At 36.7% G+C, this 20,289-nt stretch overlaps 1 protein-coding gene and 1 long non-coding RNA gene across 2 annotated transcripts; both read left to right on the forward strand.

Annotated features, from left to right (window-relative positions):
- Positions 1 to 2,641: 2,641 nt before the first annotated feature.
- LOC146734946 (uncharacterized) lies at positions 2,642 to 4,420 on the forward strand. Its single transcript, XR_014931297.1, has 2 exons — positions 2,642 to 2,784; positions 4,383 to 4,420. It is a non-coding gene; the product is annotated as an uncharacterized LOC146734946 (long non-coding RNA).
- A 1,139-nt stretch (positions 4,421 to 5,559) lies between these two features.
- Positions 5,560 to 19,466, forward strand: LOC102805947 (putative ribosome biogenesis protein RLP24). Its single transcript, XM_085506699.1, has 5 exons — positions 5,560 to 5,710; positions 6,963 to 7,076; positions 14,493 to 14,629; positions 17,989 to 18,071; positions 18,938 to 19,466. Exons 1-5 carry the CDS (start codon positions 5,630 to 5,632, stop codon positions 19,003 to 19,005), a joined length of 483 nt encoding a protein of 160 aa, XP_085362825.1. The 5' UTR covers positions 5,560 to 5,629; the 3' UTR covers positions 19,006 to 19,466.
- Positions 19,467 to 20,289: the final 823 nt, after the last annotated feature.

The raw sequence follows: 20,289 nt of genomic DNA on the forward strand, positions 1-20,289 counted from the left end.
TTTTTGTTTTGTTTTTTATTATCTAACAGTCTTGGCTATAGACTTAAAATTTTCATTAGAATTGTGAATAGTGGAACATACTCAAAAAACAATTTTAAAATATAAATAACAGGTGCAAACATTCTCTCTTTTGAATGCTTAGCAAGATTTAGCAAGGCTGTACATAAACAATAAAAAAGAAACATGGTGAAAAAAAGAAATGACGGGATCTCCAAATTATGCACTATATTTAACTTTTAACAAAACGATAATACATTTAAATTTGGAACTGTTACAGCCATTTTAATTATGAGCATTAGCAAACTTCTTACTGAGTGAATTGTTATGCAAATTAGCAATTATCTCAGGTTCTTTTTAGTGCACATCCCAACTTTAAAAATAAAATAGCTCCTAGACGCTTTGTCCTTTTCTTTTGAAATTTTCACAAATGATAGACAATGTGTTTATCTTCGAAACGCCGTCGGGGCATTGTTTTTGGTTGAACAGTGTTGCAAACCTCGTACAGACAACTAGCCTGGGTGTTAATTTATGCATAAACTCGAAGTAGGGAAATTTGAGCTACTGCCCTGCAAAATTGGCAACTGGTAGACAGTTATCATGACGGCACTTTCTTCATAGTAAACAGATGTACCCATAAACCAATTTTGTCAGGAAACAGAAGCATGGTTTAGAAGCTATTTTTTTAAATCACTTTTGACCAAAAAAGCACATTTTTGTGCATATTTAAAACTACAGTGTTCATAAATAAAAAATACTAACAAAATTATAAAATTCATACAATAAGCTTTCCGAAAATATATAGTTTTGTGGACAAGGGATGTCATCTTGGTTTCCTAATTAACTAATTAAAATACTTGTCAGGTAAACTGCATCTCTAACTTAAACACGTGATTGTGTCAATTGTCTTTTTTATTGCAAACATAGCCAATTTATATTCCGTGCACATTTTCTCTTTTTGTAAAAATCAACATTTTATATTTTGAAAATTACAGCAAAAAACCAATACAGTTCGACAATTAATTAAATTAAATTAACCAAAATGAAGCAGTGTATGAGAACATTTTTAATGAATAACACAGATGATCCAACAAATAATTTCACGTAACTTTTGATTAAAGTAGCGGGATAGTCAATATGATATGTTGAGGCTGATCGGGCGAGGAATAACTAGATCACCTAGGAAAATTACTTAGTGAAACAATTTTTTTTATTTGTCACATATATTGAAATTAAATATTTCATTTTAAGATCTAATCTTTGTGACTGCGATGGGGAATATTTCTGTTGAAAATCGTAAAATCTGCTTTAAATCTTGAAAGCAATTTGAAAATTTGCACTGAATTTCAATAACTGATTGTTAATTGTAGTCGGCAATTATGGCTGTAATCTATTGAGAGGACTGTGCAAAGTTGGGAAAAGCGATTAGAAAGTTGATAAATATGTTCAAAAATTGACCTAAGTGATTGTCCTATGTTTGCAAAATTAATGAGGTCGAGGGAAAGCCGCATATATATTACTAAACTATCATACGAGCTCAGCGTGTCTTCGTGTAAAATATCGTACAAAGTTGTGAAAAGTGATTGAAAAGTTGATAGACTTGATTGGAAACTTTAGCCCAGTGATTGTATTAATCGAACTCTACAGTGTTGATATTATGTTGTGGCTGTTTTGGGGCTTTTTAACATTTTATCTCAATGTCATGATTGTGTTCAGTGATGTATGGCGCCACTTTTTATGTCTAAAAATTGACAATATTTGTAGTAGGTTTTAAAGGGTTTTTATATAGAATATTTCATAATTTTCCCAAAAAAACAGGTTGACAGTGAACCAACAAATTGCCACTGCTATATGCGTTTAAATACGCTCACATGTGAAAATAAAATCACAAGTAGCATTCGACTTTAGCACAAAATGTCTCAGGAAATAATTTCAAAGATCAGCAGAGCAAATAATTTGTTAAAAAAAAAATATTTCTAGCGTCACGCAGTGTAGCGAAAATTGCTCTCTTGGCGGTCCATGGAGGGCGCTGTGCTGTACTCCTAAGGGTGGTTATTGTGCGGGTGATGGCCATTCTACGCGTTGCCGCAGAGTAACTACCATCTACATTTCGATCACCACATTCTTTGGCTGATTCAGAATGGAAGAATCGACGGTTGGCCCGGATGTTCAACAGTTTTTTTTTACAAACTAACACCACCGAATTACTTCAGTCAATTAATATCTTCATTTCCACTAAGATGGCATGATAAAGAGCAGCAAATGAAAATAAGAAAAGTTAATTGTGGTGTCATAGAATATATTTCTCATGACCTAGCCAGCGACAGTGTGGACGAGTAACGCAAATGAAAAGCAGAAGCTCGGGCGAGTAGGAGAATAAAAGAAGAGACTCAGAGGGGGGGTGTTACATAACTCGAAGATTCAGCAATACATACGCCACAACAGAAGTCGTTTCCACATATTCTAGAAAATCGGCAGCTGGGTCAAGAATGGGGCTTTGTTTTTGATGCGGGTGGGCAGGCCATTGTCGATACGAGTGCAATACCACGTTGTCACGTGAAATCTTCACAAATAAGTGACTTTTTTGGTCCTTTAGATTGATTTGAAATTGTTTGATTCTATGGGGAATGCCTTTGGAGCACAATATGCTTTCTTCCGCTTGCAATTTCCGGCATGTTCCACCTGTGAATAGCATTGGGCGTGAGTTGAGACCTGAGGCGTGCTGACCTCAATGTATTTAAAACAAAATCCCGCTGTGAAGAGTGGCACAATAAATGCTGAAGCCAGGTCAGTTTCTGTTCAAGTTCGATCTTAAATCCGGTTGTGACCACAATTTTTTTTCGGATTTCCCAAGGACTTTGGGGCAAGATTTCTTTAAGGCATACCCATAACTCTAATCCTAGAATATATCTTGGAGTATTAGGGTATTGTATCTTTGAGTGTTAGTGTATATCTTGGAGTATTTGGTTATATCTGGGAGATTATTTGTACTGCCAGTGAGGGGTGACTTAAAACGTTTAGGTTTCGTTGTTAACGAACAAATGTCGCAGTGATCGTCATAGAAACAAGGTCGGCTACATTTGGTTATCAGTAAGTTTAGCAACTATTGGGAGTAACATCCTCTTTAATGAATACGAACTAGTCAAATAGATAGCTCTTATCTAGTATTATGGACTCAATCGTCTCTTAATCGAGTTGGTATAGGCAATAGCTCTCTATTGTACTATCAATGGTACGGACACGAATCGCGACGTCTTAACGGCACGTGCGATTGCTGAACATAAGTTTTGCCGGGTACAGTAATGCATGCCATTTAAATGGTGCCCGATGTTGAATATATCTAAAGCTTTCAGTATATTCGGACGTGTCTGGCACTGGCATTGCTTGGCATGTTGTAGAATGCAGTGATTCTATTGTTCGGGGCATCATTATGTGAGATTCCGACATGTATCGGAAATAAACTTTGCGAGAGTTGCGAGCTGTCTATTGCGTTCTGGGCAGTCTCATCCACTTACTCAAAGGCCTTACAATAAAGTGGTTCACTGATAATCAAAATATAGTATCTATCCACAAAAACTGACTCGCAGGTGGTTGTCTTAGATGTGTTTGAAGTTTATGTATGTTATGGAATTTCCCTGGAATTAGACTGGGTTCCCAGGAAAGCAAACGAGAAAGCAGATTATTTGAGTAAAATAGTTTATATAGATGATTGGTAAATCAATCTAGGCCTTTTTAGAAGATAAGTGTGGTCCGTTTGAAGTTGGTAGATTTGTACACAGTATGATTTGTATAATCATAAAACGCAAAGTGCGTAAAATTTAATTCTCGTTATTGGTACACTAATACTGAGGCAGTTGATGCATTTACCCAGGATTGGTCTAATGTAAATAATTAGTTGCACCCGATTTGTTTAATCGGCAGAGTGTTGAAACATTTAGAAGTATGCAAAGGTAAGAGCGTTTTGGTGATCCCTTTGTGACGATCTGTCTATTTTGGCCAATTATTTGCCAAGACGGTTTACTTTGCCAATTATGTAGCTGATTGGATGGATATTCAATAGAGTACATTTGTTTCTAAACTTTGAAACAAGTCTTTAGCGGTAAACCCTTAATTTTCAGAATGATCACAACTCACGACGTTGTTTACATTAACAATGATTTCAATAGATATCACTCGACGGCTCTAGTTAATATGGTGTCCATAGTAACCCGTCATGGTACATAATATTGTAAATAGCTCTAGTGACCACGAGCGTCCATTGTAGCCTATTAAATCACAGTATTGTATATATAGTAGTGTTAGGGTTTGGTAATCTAAGGCGGACCATAGTAACCGGCTGGACATTTCTTACAATATGTATTTACTATTCATATTTTTTTTTCTAGACAGTTGTGTTTGAATAGTGTGGATAGATATGAGGAAATTGAAGACCCCAAGATCGTGCGTTAGATTAACGTGCTAGAAAGCACCACCCTGGTAAAAAGAGCTGATTCCACTGTCAAATATTATTTCAACGTCTTCAACAGGTGGGCTACGTTTGCCAAAGAACTCGTATTCCCAATATTCCTTACGAGTGTGAAGACAGCGTTCGGTTCGATTCGTGTACGATTCGCGTTCGATTGACGCACGTTTCGCGTTCGATTGACGTACAAAATTGAATGTCTATAATTTCAACAAAAACTTATAAATCCTCAGGGCGTACATCCGGGCATTTTTAATGCATGGCAACCATCACGGTGCCGAAAACGTTTGGGGAATGGTAAGTTTGGGATGGTTGTTGAGACCCTCTGAACAAGATTACCCCTGTGTGTAACTCATATAAATTTGATTGTTCAGGATTTCTTCAAAGTTGAGTTTCTGTTGTTTTCTCGAATTTTCAGCGGCTCTTCGCTCGGCGTTCCGCGTTTCTCAGCAGCGCGAGCAGAGCCCATATAAATACGTGGTACAGTGGTGCGCGACTTAGCAACGTGGAACGTCCGTGACGTAGCTCCGCCCCCGAGGATAGCATATTTTGTGTAGGAAAAATGGGGTTCAACCTATTTCTTTTGTGAAAAATCATGGTTATAAATAGTCCTACAGTCTCGCTCATATCGGAAGTCACGTGAGCTCTCAAACAAGTATAAAATAGCCCTAGAAACAGACGAGAAATGCATAAATATGTTTAAAAGAAAATGAATCTTATGTAAAAAATTATATAGTCTCAAATAATCACTACTCAATTAAAAAAAAACAAATAAAATCTTTGAAACAAGGACGTTGATGATGTTTTTATTTATAATCATTGTCCTTTGACATTCCGCGAATTCGCAGACAAGTCAAGGAACTGTCATGCGTACTATGAAAGTATTTATAACCTTGATTTTCACAGAAAATACTAAATTGATCTCTATTTTTCCCCGCACAATTTTTTTTTAAATTAGCTGGAATTGCTATATATTAACATTTGAGTGAATTATAGTTATTTCAATGGACGTTTCAATCGTACGTGAATAAAACGCGAATCGTACGTGAATCGAACGCGAATCGAACTGAACGCTGTCTTTACACTCGTGTCACTTTTTTGACCCGGAAGAAAAGCGCCCCCAGTGTCAACTACGTCGGTAACAACACGAGGTAATTTAATCAGAACAAAATGCGTGTGGAAAAGTGTTATTTTTGTTCGTCGCCACTCTATCCCGGACATGGAATTAATTTTGTGCGTAACGATTGCAAGGTATGTTTAGAATTCGTTTTCAATTATTGCCAATTCCAATTAATCGCTTATTTTTGTTATTTTCCCTTACTCTGATGGTGAGACTTCACTAGAAAATGGCGTCGTTCATACATCTTTGTAGAGTACAGTCCTGTAGGTTAGCCTCCTACCGCTGATTATTCGGCCCCCACAGTCCTGAGAAGTCGTATAGACTTCATACATTACTCATGTGACATACTGATCCACATTCCAGAGATAGGATAAATTTGGGGTGACACTATTATTAAGTATTTTATAGCTGTAGATGTACATAAGATGACAAACTAAAAATACTTTAAATGGACACAACTTTGGGACTGATATTGAAATAAAAAACTCAAACTGAAAATACGAATCACTAATTTGAAGATGGAGAAGTGTGAACTGCATCGGAATCCGTTGTTCCTTGATCCATGCTGGAGCCTGTGGCCTGATAACAAAATTCTGAAATTTATAAACAAAGAGGTGGGATAATAGGTTGCAAATCAAATCAATGCAATGAAAATAAATACAAGACTGTATGGTATGTGCAACATGAACAATAGTAAGCACACAATTCAGTTTTGTCAGATCGTTTATCAGCAGCCTGTCAATCATAGGATCCCAGTTTCATCTTGTTGTGTAACTGCTTTTAAAATGAGCATTATCGGTGCCATGGATCACTATTGTCTGGCATGTTGTTGTAGGAGGATTGGCTTCTATAAGTTTAAAATCAACAAATATCTTCTGTTAAATTTTCGTCTGCGTAAAGTGTTAACATCTGTTTTTCACCAAGATAAATAAAAGACCAAGATAAATAAAAGCTAATTCTCAAGTAAAACGGATTCCTGATAAAGCAAAATTAAAAGAATTCTATATAAGCAGGATCTTAGTTGAAAAGTGAAAGTAGAAATAATTTTTGATAATGTAGAATAGTTCGCTAAAACGTTTTATGACTAATAGCATGTCTTCTAGGATTAACAAAATTGTAGTCAAGCTAACCTGCCATGTACGATACTGTAAAGCATTTAGCCAAGTCTGTTTGTTTTAGTCACATATCAATATATTTTTTCAATTGTGAATGGATAGCAAGAGTCCTGTTCTACAATCTTGCACATGTGTGATGTACTGAACACTACCCTTCAAAGTCTGAGCCTGTCAGTGTGCTGCTGTTAGGTGACATTGTTATTGACTCACTGGTTCAATGTACATGTATTCTTATTATAAGTAACATCAACATTATTTTTGTTCAAAGATGTTCAGATTCTGCAGATCAAAATGTCACAAAGCTTTCAAGAAAAAGAGGAATCCTCGCAAAGTGAGATGGACCAAAGCATTCAGGAAAGCACATGGGAAAGATTTAGCTGTGGTGAGTAACTTGGTTATATACACACTTAACTGCATGTAATAAATGTGACTAATTTACTGTTTTTCACTAAATGTATGTATGTGTGTATGTGTAACATTCAGTCAGGCTTGCCTCTATAGAGCGTAGACCAGAGCTACATAGGCAACCCGTAATGACAAAACTAATAACGAAGTGGTGTGCCATTGATTCATGCTTATATCAACATTAGCCTTCGTCTGAACAGCGGATTCATCGTATCATGTCATTTGCCATCCTCGTATCGTTGAACTACGATGTCACGGCGATGACCACGATGTACGTACGCTTAGAGTGATGTCGTGCTGTAGTCAGTGATAAAAAATATATATTCGCTGCACGGCACTCACACTTTTACTCTCATAAATGCTGTTACTGATAAATTAATTTGAGACGATACATCATTCTGTGAAATTCCCTTTCTATTGTAAAATAATCGTTAGCGTTCGAGAAGCACAATAAGTTGCCATCCACGCCCTGTTTATCCACTCTGATTGGGAGTTAATTGTAGATGGGAATCAGTACGAATCACCACATGACGAATTCAACATGAATAGGGGTTAGATGACAGCGGATTTGTTCTCGACTCGGGCACTGACTTGGCAATAGAAAGAGACTTCTGAGAAAACAAATGTAATTTCTGTTTTTGCCAGCCTTGCATTACTACGAATAAGCAAGATTGGTCTCATTTACGATTCATTTACCGCCATAGGCTGCGTTATTTTCGGAACATGCTCTACCACCACCTACACACCCTCGGACAATACTAAATTCATTTCATTAAAACAACTTGGGCTATTTCTGGCTCGTATTCTCTGTGGCGACTTTTTAAATTTGGGAACACGATGGTCATTGTCTTCGTTGAATCCACTATATGATATTGAGAAACACATTAGGAACTGTGTAAATGTTTGTGGAGATTAGATGCCGCATCATGTTTCAGCGGTCCAATGTCATGTGACTTTTAATTGACAGCAGTTAATTATTCAAGCTTAGTAGCGTGTCCTTTTCCCCGGTTCGTGTTTTTGACTTTTATCCGCCAAAGTCTCAACTCATACACTATTTATTGTCATAAATACAGTGTTCTCCCCAGGCTCAGAGGCAAGCATGGCGGTCTAATTTGCATGCTAATTTGCATACTAATTTGCATATTTTTCAGGATTCACTCTCACAAAAACAAACATACAAGACAGTATTAAAATGTATGAGAGACTTTATTTAAATTACATAATACTTAACATAATATACCATAATTTGACAAGATCGTCATTTAATGTGAACTGTTCCATAAAACTTAGTCTAAACTAATCCTTCTGACTTTGTTGTGCTCCAAACATTGGCTGCCTTACTGTAGTTAAACTCGATCGTCATAGACTTGCACGGGACTTTGTTCCATAAAGAAGATCCACTCTTTGCAATCATGTTGTGCTTTGAGCATTAACTGCACAACATTCCTAGTGGGAAAAAATGATAAATAATAAAAAAAACAATGAGGATTGAGGTTCAAATAAATGTAAACATAACGATTGAATTGTGCCACGATCGGGAACCCAGTGCCGTATGAATATCATTTCGTCTGCAAAACATGTTGTTTGCATGTTGGTTTTGTCAGGTCAACGACAAGGAGACTCGGGAATTTTGAGGAAAAAAAACATGAGGTCACCAGTGTTCTCCCCAGGCCTCTGAAGCGACACGGTACCGTGACGCTTGAACACTCGGTCGTGATGCTTGCCTTTTGTCCGTGACGCTTGGTCACTCAGCCGTGATGCTTATATTTTTGTTTACAAGTGTCAGTCTCGTCTTGCACGTATTTAAAACAATAACATGTATTGATCGATTTAGGTAATCCCGCTTTTGTTAGCCATACAAAGACAGTGATAAAAACGGAAGTCTGCAATATGTTGCGAAGTCTTTCAAAGGTGCAGAGCCTCCAAATAAAAAAAAAATAACTAGAATAGCAATAATTTGCCCATTGCACGCAACGGCAACAATGTGACAAAACAAGTCACGGCGTACGTCGGGAAGATCAACCCCGATTTGCTGCACTCTGATTTGTTATCACTCAATCGCTGGTGACATTATTTACTCCAAAATTAAAAAAAGAACAAGTGAAATTAAGTCGCACTGGAAAGAAAAGTATGAATAATTCAACAGCAGACGAGACGGGATGAGACAAAACAAACTGACCTCTGGAAATACCCCATTCATAGGGTACCTTAGTACAGAAAAACGCCGCCCTAAGGCGACATAATGCACGTTGCAACATTGTGACCAATGCATGCTGGGCTATCAGGGGTTCTGATCGAGGTAACAAAGATGGCGGCGCAGAATGCATGATTTTCCACGATGTTTAAAAACAACATCTCGTTGGCAATTTAGATGTAATGCTTATGATAATCATCAATGAATCGTTTTAATAAACAATTTGTGTATTTCACACCAAAAAGTCAGATACCGATGATCGCAATAGCAGCGGTGAATACCCGTCCAACGCAATGCCGTCAGCTGACAATGTTACGGTGATCGTAGCGTTGTACCATGGAACTATAAACCCCCAGGAAGAACAATGAAACTAAGAGGATTAAAAAAAACTTTCGTCTTAGTTTATCTTACAGTGCTTTCGCTTTTGTTTCCACAACATTAGTCATACTCCATGTTAGTTGCCGCCAATACACCCGTATCAACCGCTTTGCTGGAAACGGAAAACTTGAAAAAAAAATATATATCTGCGCAGTAAAATATTTCGTTCACTACGCATGCGCAAACAAGTCGGTCTGCAGGGTGACCTTCAGTGTACCGGAAATCATGCAACGGGTCGGAGTTTTAGCGAGTTTTCATAATTTTCAATGTCGTTTTTAGATTACTTCTTGTTTTTTTCAACCCTCGAAAAAATAAGGTTGCGAAAGTTTGCGAAACATGGGGTTTGGTATGCTGTTTGTTGTCGAGATATCCCGACTTATTCCGTGTTTCCCTTCGATCGCCAGAAGTGGCAATGTGTTTTTTTCCCCCCGTTGAATGTCGCTCATTTATCAGTGTTTTTGTCTTGCGCCATTGTTTTTTTATGCTGTAACCGAAACAACTCGATCACGTGATCTCCCGAAGTCGCTCAATTGACTCCGAAAATGACCGATAATCGGAGATAAATGTTCATTTGCGTAAATCGGCTTATTTTTTAATGCGACGAAATAAACAGTCAAAATAAACATTCGACATCGCGGCAACTATCATAGTTCAAAGGAAACAAAGTGGTTGTTCTTCCTGGGGTTTATAGTTCCATGGTTGTACTCACAAGGTATATTGCAATGAAAAATCGCCGAACTGCCATTGTAGAATTTTTTTTTAATTATTGATTTATTAATTTCAACATATTTCGATATCTTGCCGACTTTATATATTTAACCAAAAAATGTTTTCCCCGATGTTTATATGAACCGACAGTGACATGGGCACTAAAACTTATACGCAATGATGAACCAGTTACATCCATCGATAACAGTATATTCACTGACTGGCTATAACACAAGTTTTTCAATTTTTGTTTTCCTTTTTATGATGTTCCATTTCAAACTTTATTTGACTTGATACAAAAACAAAAAATACAATGCAGTAAAATGATATAAAATTTATCAGATATAAAAATATCTTGTCTTTAATTAATTGTAGATTGACAATATTTGTTGGGAAAAACTGATTATTATGCAAATAAAAATTATGCAAATAAGATGCATTGTTATGCAAATTGAAGTCTGGGGAGAACACTGGGTCACTATTCAATTAAAATTAAAACGTAACAATAGAATTATGTATACAAATCGGGATTCCATCGATCATAGCGCGTGATGATAGCAGCTGTCGTTCGCAAGACGTTGACAGGCCGCCATCTTGGAAATACCTACACAGGTCAACATGTGACCGGAAGATTACAAAATTCGATTTTTTTTTTTGCTTGGACAAATTATAACATATGCGTACCCATTAATCTATGAAGATATCCATAAATAATCTAAAAAAAGTTGACAGTAACGAGTGATGTTTTTTTTTTCATGTCGTGTCTATACCAGCCTCGTGTCTAAGATGTTGATTGAAATCGGTGTAGGCCTACATGTTCGGTGTTCTTACGATCGGCAAAACATACACACACTGGCATTTTATTTCTAAAATTACGAAATCTTACCTGAACAATTGACCTTAACCAGGGAAATGTCTTTTTCCACGACTCATCAAAACCAGCCTCACGCCGTTTCTGTGTTTCTACATGCTTCCGTTTCTGTGCTGTGCTAGCGGTGATTGTACGTTTTAGCCGGGCGGCATCACCTTTTTTTCCTTTACATGTTTTGTCATATAGCATCTCGATGTTTGCAACTTGAGTGACAATTTGTTCCCCATTGACAGCGTCTGTACTTCACACGTGTTTAACAATGGGCCTGTTTAAGGATGTAGTAGACATAACAGTCACTATTTTATACATTTTTTGTTTATTGTCTATTTTGGTGGCATTTGTATATCTGCATGCAATGGATGTGTTTTCCACTCAAAATAGTAACCAGTACACCCAAAAAAAGCATTTTTAACAAAAAAGTTAGGATATGTGTTTATAACAGCAGACCGCTCACTTTGATTTCAGGATTATCGGCTTTGAGCGTAAACAATAAATATTGACCTAATTTGCATAAGTTGGCCTACTTAGCAACAGAAACAACGCACACACGCCCTGTGATCGTTCTATATTAGCCCACCGTGTGTGACACATCAAAAAATTAGCGCTCCTTAAAATTGTTATCAGAAATATTATTAGAGAAAGAAGGGACAAAAAAAGAAGAATATGACGCCAATGTCTGAAGAAGCAAAACTTCGTCTCAGAAAAAATAACATCGATTGCGGTTCGGAAAGTTCGCACTCCAACGACGGTGCAACATTTATCTACATGTAGCTCAGAATTGAAGAACTAGAAAAAGTGTCAAGAAGTGCATAAGAAAGGAAATTATCGTCACATGGTGACGATGATGGGGTGGCTGACGCAGATGAATCGCTGAGACTGATCGATGTCTACCTTTTAAATAGCGAACTTTTTCGGCACCGTTGCGGTGCTCAGGTTGCAACATAGGGATTTGACATTGGAGGAAGACACACGGCACGGCGGGGACCCCACTTCCAAATTAAATGTTCAAATTCCGAATGTTATTTTACCTCAGCCGAGAGAATTTTCACGTCTTTTGAAAAACAAGAAAAAGAGTTCCAAGCAAATAGGAAACTGGTGATCGCCGGAAGAGTGATCGGTAAAGGTCGACGTGTGGTGGCAAAATTTGTCAAGTACATGGGTTTACCGGCACCGATCCACCGGGGACTATATAAAAAACACGTCGTTGAAGTGGAAAACGGGGCCGAGAACGAACTTGAGAAGGAATTCGTAGAAGCGGCGTCAGTAGAGCTCCGACAAATAAAATTCAAATCAAGAAAAGTGTCAATCACCTCACTCCTTATACGGAGTGTCCCCGCCCAGTACTGCAGGTTAACTTCCTGCATGGAGCTCCATGATTCCTGTATACCAGGCAGGGTTATCTTTTTAAAAGCCGGCTTTGGGTATGGCAAGGTACTTTTTTTCACACGTTGTCCGTCCCAAACGACAAATTATTTATCACAACTAAATTTTAATATCCAGTAAGAAACTGAGATATAAATACAATTGAATAATCGTTACGCCAGTCCCGGTTGCCGCTCGACCGAACAGTGAAACACATGCTCTGTCCGACCGAGCTGCTTCTATCGCTCGTCTCCAGCTAGCACGCCTGCATCTACAAGGCACATTTCATTTTATTTTATTATATATATATTTTTTTTTTCTAAGGGGGGTGACCGATATGATCGTTGTCGGCAACTTGGACATTGTGTAGAAAACACGCGGCGATTCACACTGATCACAGCTGGCCTACATTAAAAATTGCAGTAGCTGCCACAATAACCCCAGTCGTGCGGTCCCCGGTTACTAAGGAAGTAACCATAATCTCTCACTTATGTCCGGTCAGTAAACAACCTTTGTATGCGCATAGGATTACGTAATTTATCTTTTGTAACTGTACAACACTATCTCGATGAACGAGTCTCGCCAGTGCTTTGGAGCCTGTTTTACGTTGAATATCGACGATACGCTTGATCACTTTGTAACTTGAACCACACAATCTATAAAATAGAAGTACACCCTTTGCCCGAGTGTAACATTTTTTCTCAAACGACGTCCCAAACTGAAAATATTGGCCAGTTTGTTCAGTGGAAAGGTTATTTGCCGTTTCTGCCAAATGAAAATTAGTGAACTACATTATCGAGTACGCTGCGTTCCCTGGGTATCGCTTTGGCTTGAATTTTGGATGGGCTGTTCTACCGAAAGTGTCAAACATGCGGGTGAGAGCGTTTTATCCTAACAATAATCGTTGGCGAGAAATCTTGTTATAAACTAAAAGTAAATTGAGTGTAATTCAGTGACCGCGGTCCAACATTTCAAGCTGGTCTCGTGAAATAAACGCACCTCGCTGGGCAAAAATCTTGTCACCCGATTGGATGGGACACCTTATGGTTAACATTACGATGTTTGTTACTCATCTAACTAGTTCCAGTTTCACGCAGTACTCGTTTTTTAAAAATAACATTTTTGTTTGTTTACTTAGCAGTCACGTGATAACCATTAAATTCTATCCAAAATTACCCAGAATTTCAGAAAGTGTGAGATAAGAGGTTTCATAAAATATATGGTTTACTATAGTTCAGGACAATTCTTATATGAAAATATCAAGCCTAACTATAACATACTTGTTATGTCTACTACATCCTTAATTTGCCCGGCAAGTTCAAACCGCCGTGGCGTAGACGGTGATAATTTATGCAGTGCTACGTGTGAGCGGGTCAAATGGATGTAAACAATGCATCCCATTAGCATGGCGGTGAAGTTGTAAGCATGGCGGTCCGAGCCCAAGCGTGGCGGCCGGGTCGCCAAGCATGGCGGTGCCGCCATGCTTTGTTCTATGTGGGGAGAACACTGAAATACTACACACAGTCACTGCCGTGATATTCATAGTCACATGCGTCCACTTTGGCACAACATAATCGACCTGCAAGTCTGAGAAAACGCATTTTTACCATATAAAACATTGGTACAATGAATCCAACTCCATCCATATATGGCTGAGTACATGTATATATAAATACAGCTAGCAACCTCTAAGGTGAAGACCTGGCTTCGTCTGAGTTTATCTTCTATATGAATTTACCCAGTTATTTTTAAATAAAATAATTTCGCAATAAAATCTTTTTGCCTGTTGCTATACTTTGTCTACAATTCAGTTAGCTGGTGCAGTCCCTGTGCAGAATTCGACTGATAAATATATTATCAAATCTTTCATCTTCCAACAGGACAACTCGTTTGAATTTGAAAAACGTAGATGTATACCTGTCAAATACGACAGAAAATTATGGGAAAAGTCATTCAAAGCTATGCAGAGAGTTGAAGAAATTAAGACAAGAAGACAGAATCAGTTTATTATAAACAGGTTTGTATCATACACTAGTTGAACTACCTCCTTGGTACCCACCATTCTTATATAAACAGGTTTGTATCATACACTAGTTGAACTACCTCCTTGGTACCCACCATTCTTATATAAACAGGTTTGTATCATACACTAGTTAAACTATCTCCTTGATATCCACCATTCTTATATAAACAGGTTTGTATCATACACTAGTTAAACTACCTCCTTGGTACCCACCATTCTTATATAAACAGGTTTGTATCATACACTAGTTAAACTACCTCCTTGGTACCCACCATTCTTATATAAACAGGTTTGTATCATACACTAGTTGAACTACCTCCTTGGTACCCACCATTCTTATATAAACAGGTTTGTATCATACACTAGTTGAACTACCTCCTTGGTACCCACCATTCTTATATAAACAGGTTTGTATCATACACTAGTTGAACTATCTCCTTGGTACCCACCATTCTTATATAAACAGGTTTGTATCATACACTAGTTAAACTATCTCTATGGTACCCACCATTCTTATATAAACAGGTTTGTATCATACACTAGTTGAACTATCTCCTTGGTACCCACCATTCTTATATAAACAGGTTTGTATCATACACTAGTTGAACTATCTCCTTGGTACCCACCATTCTTATATAAACAGGTTTGTATCATGCACTAGTTAAACTACCTCCTTGGTACCCACCATTCTTATATAAACAGGTTTGTATCATACACTAGTTAAACTACCTCCTTGGTACCCACCATTCTTATATAAACAGGTTTGTATCATACACTAGTTAAACTACCTCCTTGGTACCCACCATTCTTATATAAACAGGTTTGTATCATACACTAGTTGAACTACCTCCTTGGTACCCACCATTCTTATATAAACAGGTTTGTATCATACACTAGTTGAACTACCTCCTTGGTACCCACCATTCTTATATAAACAGGTTTGTATCATACACTAGTTGAACTACCTCCTTGGTACCCACCATTCTTATATAAACAGGCAGTGTTCTCCACAATCCAAATTAGCTGGTGGGCGGCCTAATTAGCATAAATTTGCATATTAATTTGCATATCATTTACATACAGCATTCTCGCATTTATGACATGAACTGCAATACACACTAAGTTATTTACTATTCTCTTTTTAATTTAATTTAATTGGAACATGTTACAATTTTTTGAAATACAAACAGATTGGTCACTATCAATATTTACGAAATGCAAAAAGTTTGAAATCGATGATTTATGCGTTCGCAAATTATTCTGCGTTCATGAAATGCAATTCGAGTAACCAGGAGCAAGTACAAAACATAATTGAGTTATAATGTAGAAAATATACGAGATGATTTGCCCACGAAGCCAAATTAACAATTTGTCAAAACAAAATCCATAACATTTTTATTTGTGGCATCAGTACTCACCCGTGCCAACGGACGGTAAGATGCATTTACACATGTACGGCCACGATACGTTGTGTTTTCACACATTGCTTTGGAATTCAAGAAAAAAATGCTAGCAATCGGCAAAATAAAAGAATCTGATATGTTCTCGAAAGATTAGACATAAAAAATAGATAAATTGAAAAAAGTACGTGGAAAAGATAACTAAAATATTATTCAATTACAAATACTCGCGGTAAACTAATACAGCAGCCATGTTTGATGTTTATTACCGCTTTCCGAATTCAGTACACAAACACCCTGAATGCGCTGTTCCCCTGTGCAACTTAGATACTAAATCGTTACAGCGCCAACAGCAGTGGGTAGCAGACGGTCCTTGAATGGGGTAGGCCAAAATGTCATCAGTTTGCCTTCTCCATGCTGTTTTCACAATGAAAATCGAGCGAACGTTGTAAATACGGCTAGAATTTAAATTTTTGTTGAGTTTACATGCAATCTGGTAATATATTTGTTTATTTTCTGTGCATATACATTTCGTTCGTATTTACTTCTTTCTTTCGTGATCGGAAGATGATTATTAAAAATACAGCTGTAAATTGAAACCACTGTAGTTGCGTATCGTGAGCAATAAGTGGCAACAATGTCGGGCGACGATGAATTCAGGCGATTGACACATTGCCATGAATACACTTGATAACTGCTTGCAGACTTCCAGTGGTCATTGTTTATGTTTGGACTCTTGAAACAATAGCAAAATAAAGGGTTGGGCAACTACTCTTTTGTTTAGGCTTGGGAAGAACAATGCAAGCTTTTTACAAATAATTTCAGCTGGATGTACGTTGGTGGGCGGGTGTTGAGAGTTACTGGGCGGCCGTAAAACTTGATGGGCGGGCCGCCCGCCTAAAACCCCTTGTGGAGAACACTGACAGGTTTGTATCATACACTAGTTAAACTACCTCCTTGGTACCCACCATTCTTATATAAAATTTGTTGTTGTTATCCATTGTTTCAACGTGATAAATGGTGAAATAAATAAATGTAAATTATTAAGCATATATAAGATGATGGTATATGCAATTATTTGATATACAATCAATATCTTGCAAATCTAAAAGCCACACAAATTGCAGGATGATCACAAAATTTCAAGAAATCGAAATTGTAATGCAAGTTTAGTGAGTCTGTGAAAGAAATTATTCATGTTCATCTCAGATGATGATTTGATAATAACCTTGCCTATTTGCAGCGAAAGTTTTTTCTAATTTCTGTTACACAATTGAACCTTCATAAGTGTCAATGTTACAGTACTTGGACAGAATAGGACTGTTGTCTTAAGCGAGAGTTTTTTTGTTAGTATCATTTATCACTCTATCTTATAAATTCTTGATAATATATATAATGATTATTCTATCTCAATCACAAGCTTATTTGCACATACACTTGTTTCTTGCGTCACCCATTGGCTAAGGAAATTTTGCCCTCTGCTGGTGAGACGTTTCCAAGTGATTGCTTGTGCAAAATTTTGCCATGGGGAGTTAAAATAAACTCTCTTCAAAAACACATGAAAACATTCCTGTATTTCGCCTCAGTACTTTTAACAATTTGTTTCTCTTCAGTCGTTTTCACGACAAGTCCTGCCTTTGTTATAAAACATAATGCAACTTGTTTCATGGAAAGAGAGTGAAAATGCAGGAAAGGTTTTTATTTAGTCAGAATACATGACTGCCATCTGTAGATTTGTCTAGTCATATTTGCCACAAATTTCAATTTAATGTTTTGTTCAAAGTCTTAGTTTTCCCATGATGCAACAAATAAACCAATTTAAAAGTTGCACGATTGTCAAGTAGAGATAAAACATTATTGAAAATGGTGACAAAATCTAACATATACAGTACATGTTATATAAATAACATTCTTATCCAAAAATATTTACCATTTACATTTACCTTAACACAGGTTAAAGAAAGGAAAAGTACTCCGGAAGGAGGCTGATGTCAAGGAGGTTAAACAGAATATACATCTTATTAAATCACCAGCAGGTATGTACAACTTTAATATAAATATAGAAAGTGGATTGCGTTCGTCAAGCGAAGCTTATCATATGAGTGATTGTCCTTCGTTGTCGCCATCTGCATTAACTTTTTTACTTTGACTTCTTCTTGAAAACTACAAGCCTGATTGCTTTGATACTTGATGTATATGTACTTTGCGTAGACCCAACTTAGATTAGTTTATATTATGTAGATATCTTTACTCTAATTTTGATGAATATTTTTGTAATTTTTGGTAAAAAGTCTGATTGATTTGATATTATACATATAGGCACTCAGGTGAACTTCTCTAAGATTTGTTCATTTTGTGATGATATCTTCAGTTCTTTAATTGAAATGTACATATCAGAACTATCTCAGCCGAGAGGCTGCTTGTCATATCGAGTGATCTAAAGTTGTCAATTATTACACTATTTAAAATCTTTATCAGGATTGTGAGTTATGTTTGTTAATATGTTCCTTTGAAATGTTGCTTCATAACACATGGCCTGCTGAAAGCCTTCATAGAAATCAATGGAGAAAACAGGCATCAGCAGGCAACACATATAGTGTATGTCTGCACCCATGGCGCAATATTTTCTTATCATGCAATGTATTTGTTTCCTGAGTCATTATATAAACAAATTGAACCCATTTCCAAGATGTATGAAAAGTTCAAAATATCAAGTATACTATTTGTTTTATACTGTAGATTCAGTTTGGGCTTTTAATAATGTCCAGACTATTATTGGCAATAGATCAGTGTTAAATGTGTTCAACTAGGGGTAGTATTACATAATATAGTACTGATTCAATGCTGACATACTTTATACATAATCTTGTTTATAATATTAGTGGTATCTTTTCGCCAACAGCTAAAGAAAGAACTGTTGCTAAATTGGTACAAATAATAGAAGATTCCGATGAAGAAATGAAAGAGTGATGTCCGTGCAACAAAGATATGCCTGTTATATAATTTTATGTGTAATACAACATGCACATATTTTGGATATACCATAATTGATATCAACATGTGTGATGCAAGTCATACCTTCGTTATATTGAATAAATACTAAGACCTATGATATCACCATTTTCTGTATATTATATTTATCAGTTCTAGCAGATTTCACCAACTTTGCAATTACATTGTATACAAGATATACTATACTCAATATCTATGTGCATTTTTATCTGGTATTTACCATAATTGATATCAATATGCATAAAACAAAGTGAATAATTCAAACAATAGTTACATTAAATATAAGTTAATAGACTATGCTAGTTTCAGCTGTTCTGTGATAATTAAATACCACTATCATTAGACTCTTCATCTCCAGTAAGCAGTGTGGCAGGTAGAAATGTATCCATTCATACAATTAAAATCATTCTAACTGGAAATATTGTTTTTTTTTCATGAGTTGAATGAGTGATGTGAGTAGATGTATGGGGTTGGAGTAACAATATTTTTGGTTACACATCTGCATGCAATTTTGGAAATTGATATATTAATGTAAATGTTCCTGCGAAGACAAGTTGAGCCATGCTGTTTGAAGTGTAACAGTCACACTTATAGTCAATGTCACAAGTCACCTAAAATATGAAAAGATGCTGACTAAGTTTTGATGTTTTATTTTAAACAATACGACTTTGAGGCGAGATTAACGACTTCCATGAAAACAAGATAAAACACACTACTTCACCCCATTGCTGAACAGTATCATTTGCTTAAACACGTATGGCTCTACAATGTTGTGCATATCCTGACTCATAAACCCAGTTTAGCCAACTTTTTTCAATAGTTCAGGAAGAACTCTCATTCCATTTAAATTCCATACCATGGCACTTAGTCAAGCTTTGTGTTAATTTCAGCCTTGTGTGTTTCTGATTTCTCACTATTAGTCTACAAATGTAACCACGCAATGAGTTATGAATTCTGTCTTGTATACAGCCACACTCAGTATAAGGCAAACCAACATAAACTAGATATAATTTCACACACTCCTTCACCCCATTGCTGTTGGCAGGATGGTATTAGCATAAACACAAAAAACTATTTGGTGCATTGTTGTGCACATCACATGACTATGAAGGTGTTCTTCAGATGTTTACATCTGTACAGCCATCCCAACCAAATCCCTTGTAGAGGTCATGGGTACTTGCTATCAATACAAAAGTCATGGTTCAAACCCACTTACCAACTTTTTCAATTGTTGAAAAACAA

This window comes from Saccoglossus kowalevskii, chromosome 13 (assembly GCF_978046115.1).
Source record: "Saccoglossus kowalevskii chromosome 13, keSacKowa6.1, whole genome shotgun sequence".
In the NCBI taxonomy this organism is placed as follows: domain Eukaryota; kingdom Metazoa; phylum Hemichordata; class Enteropneusta; family Harrimaniidae; genus Saccoglossus; species Saccoglossus kowalevskii.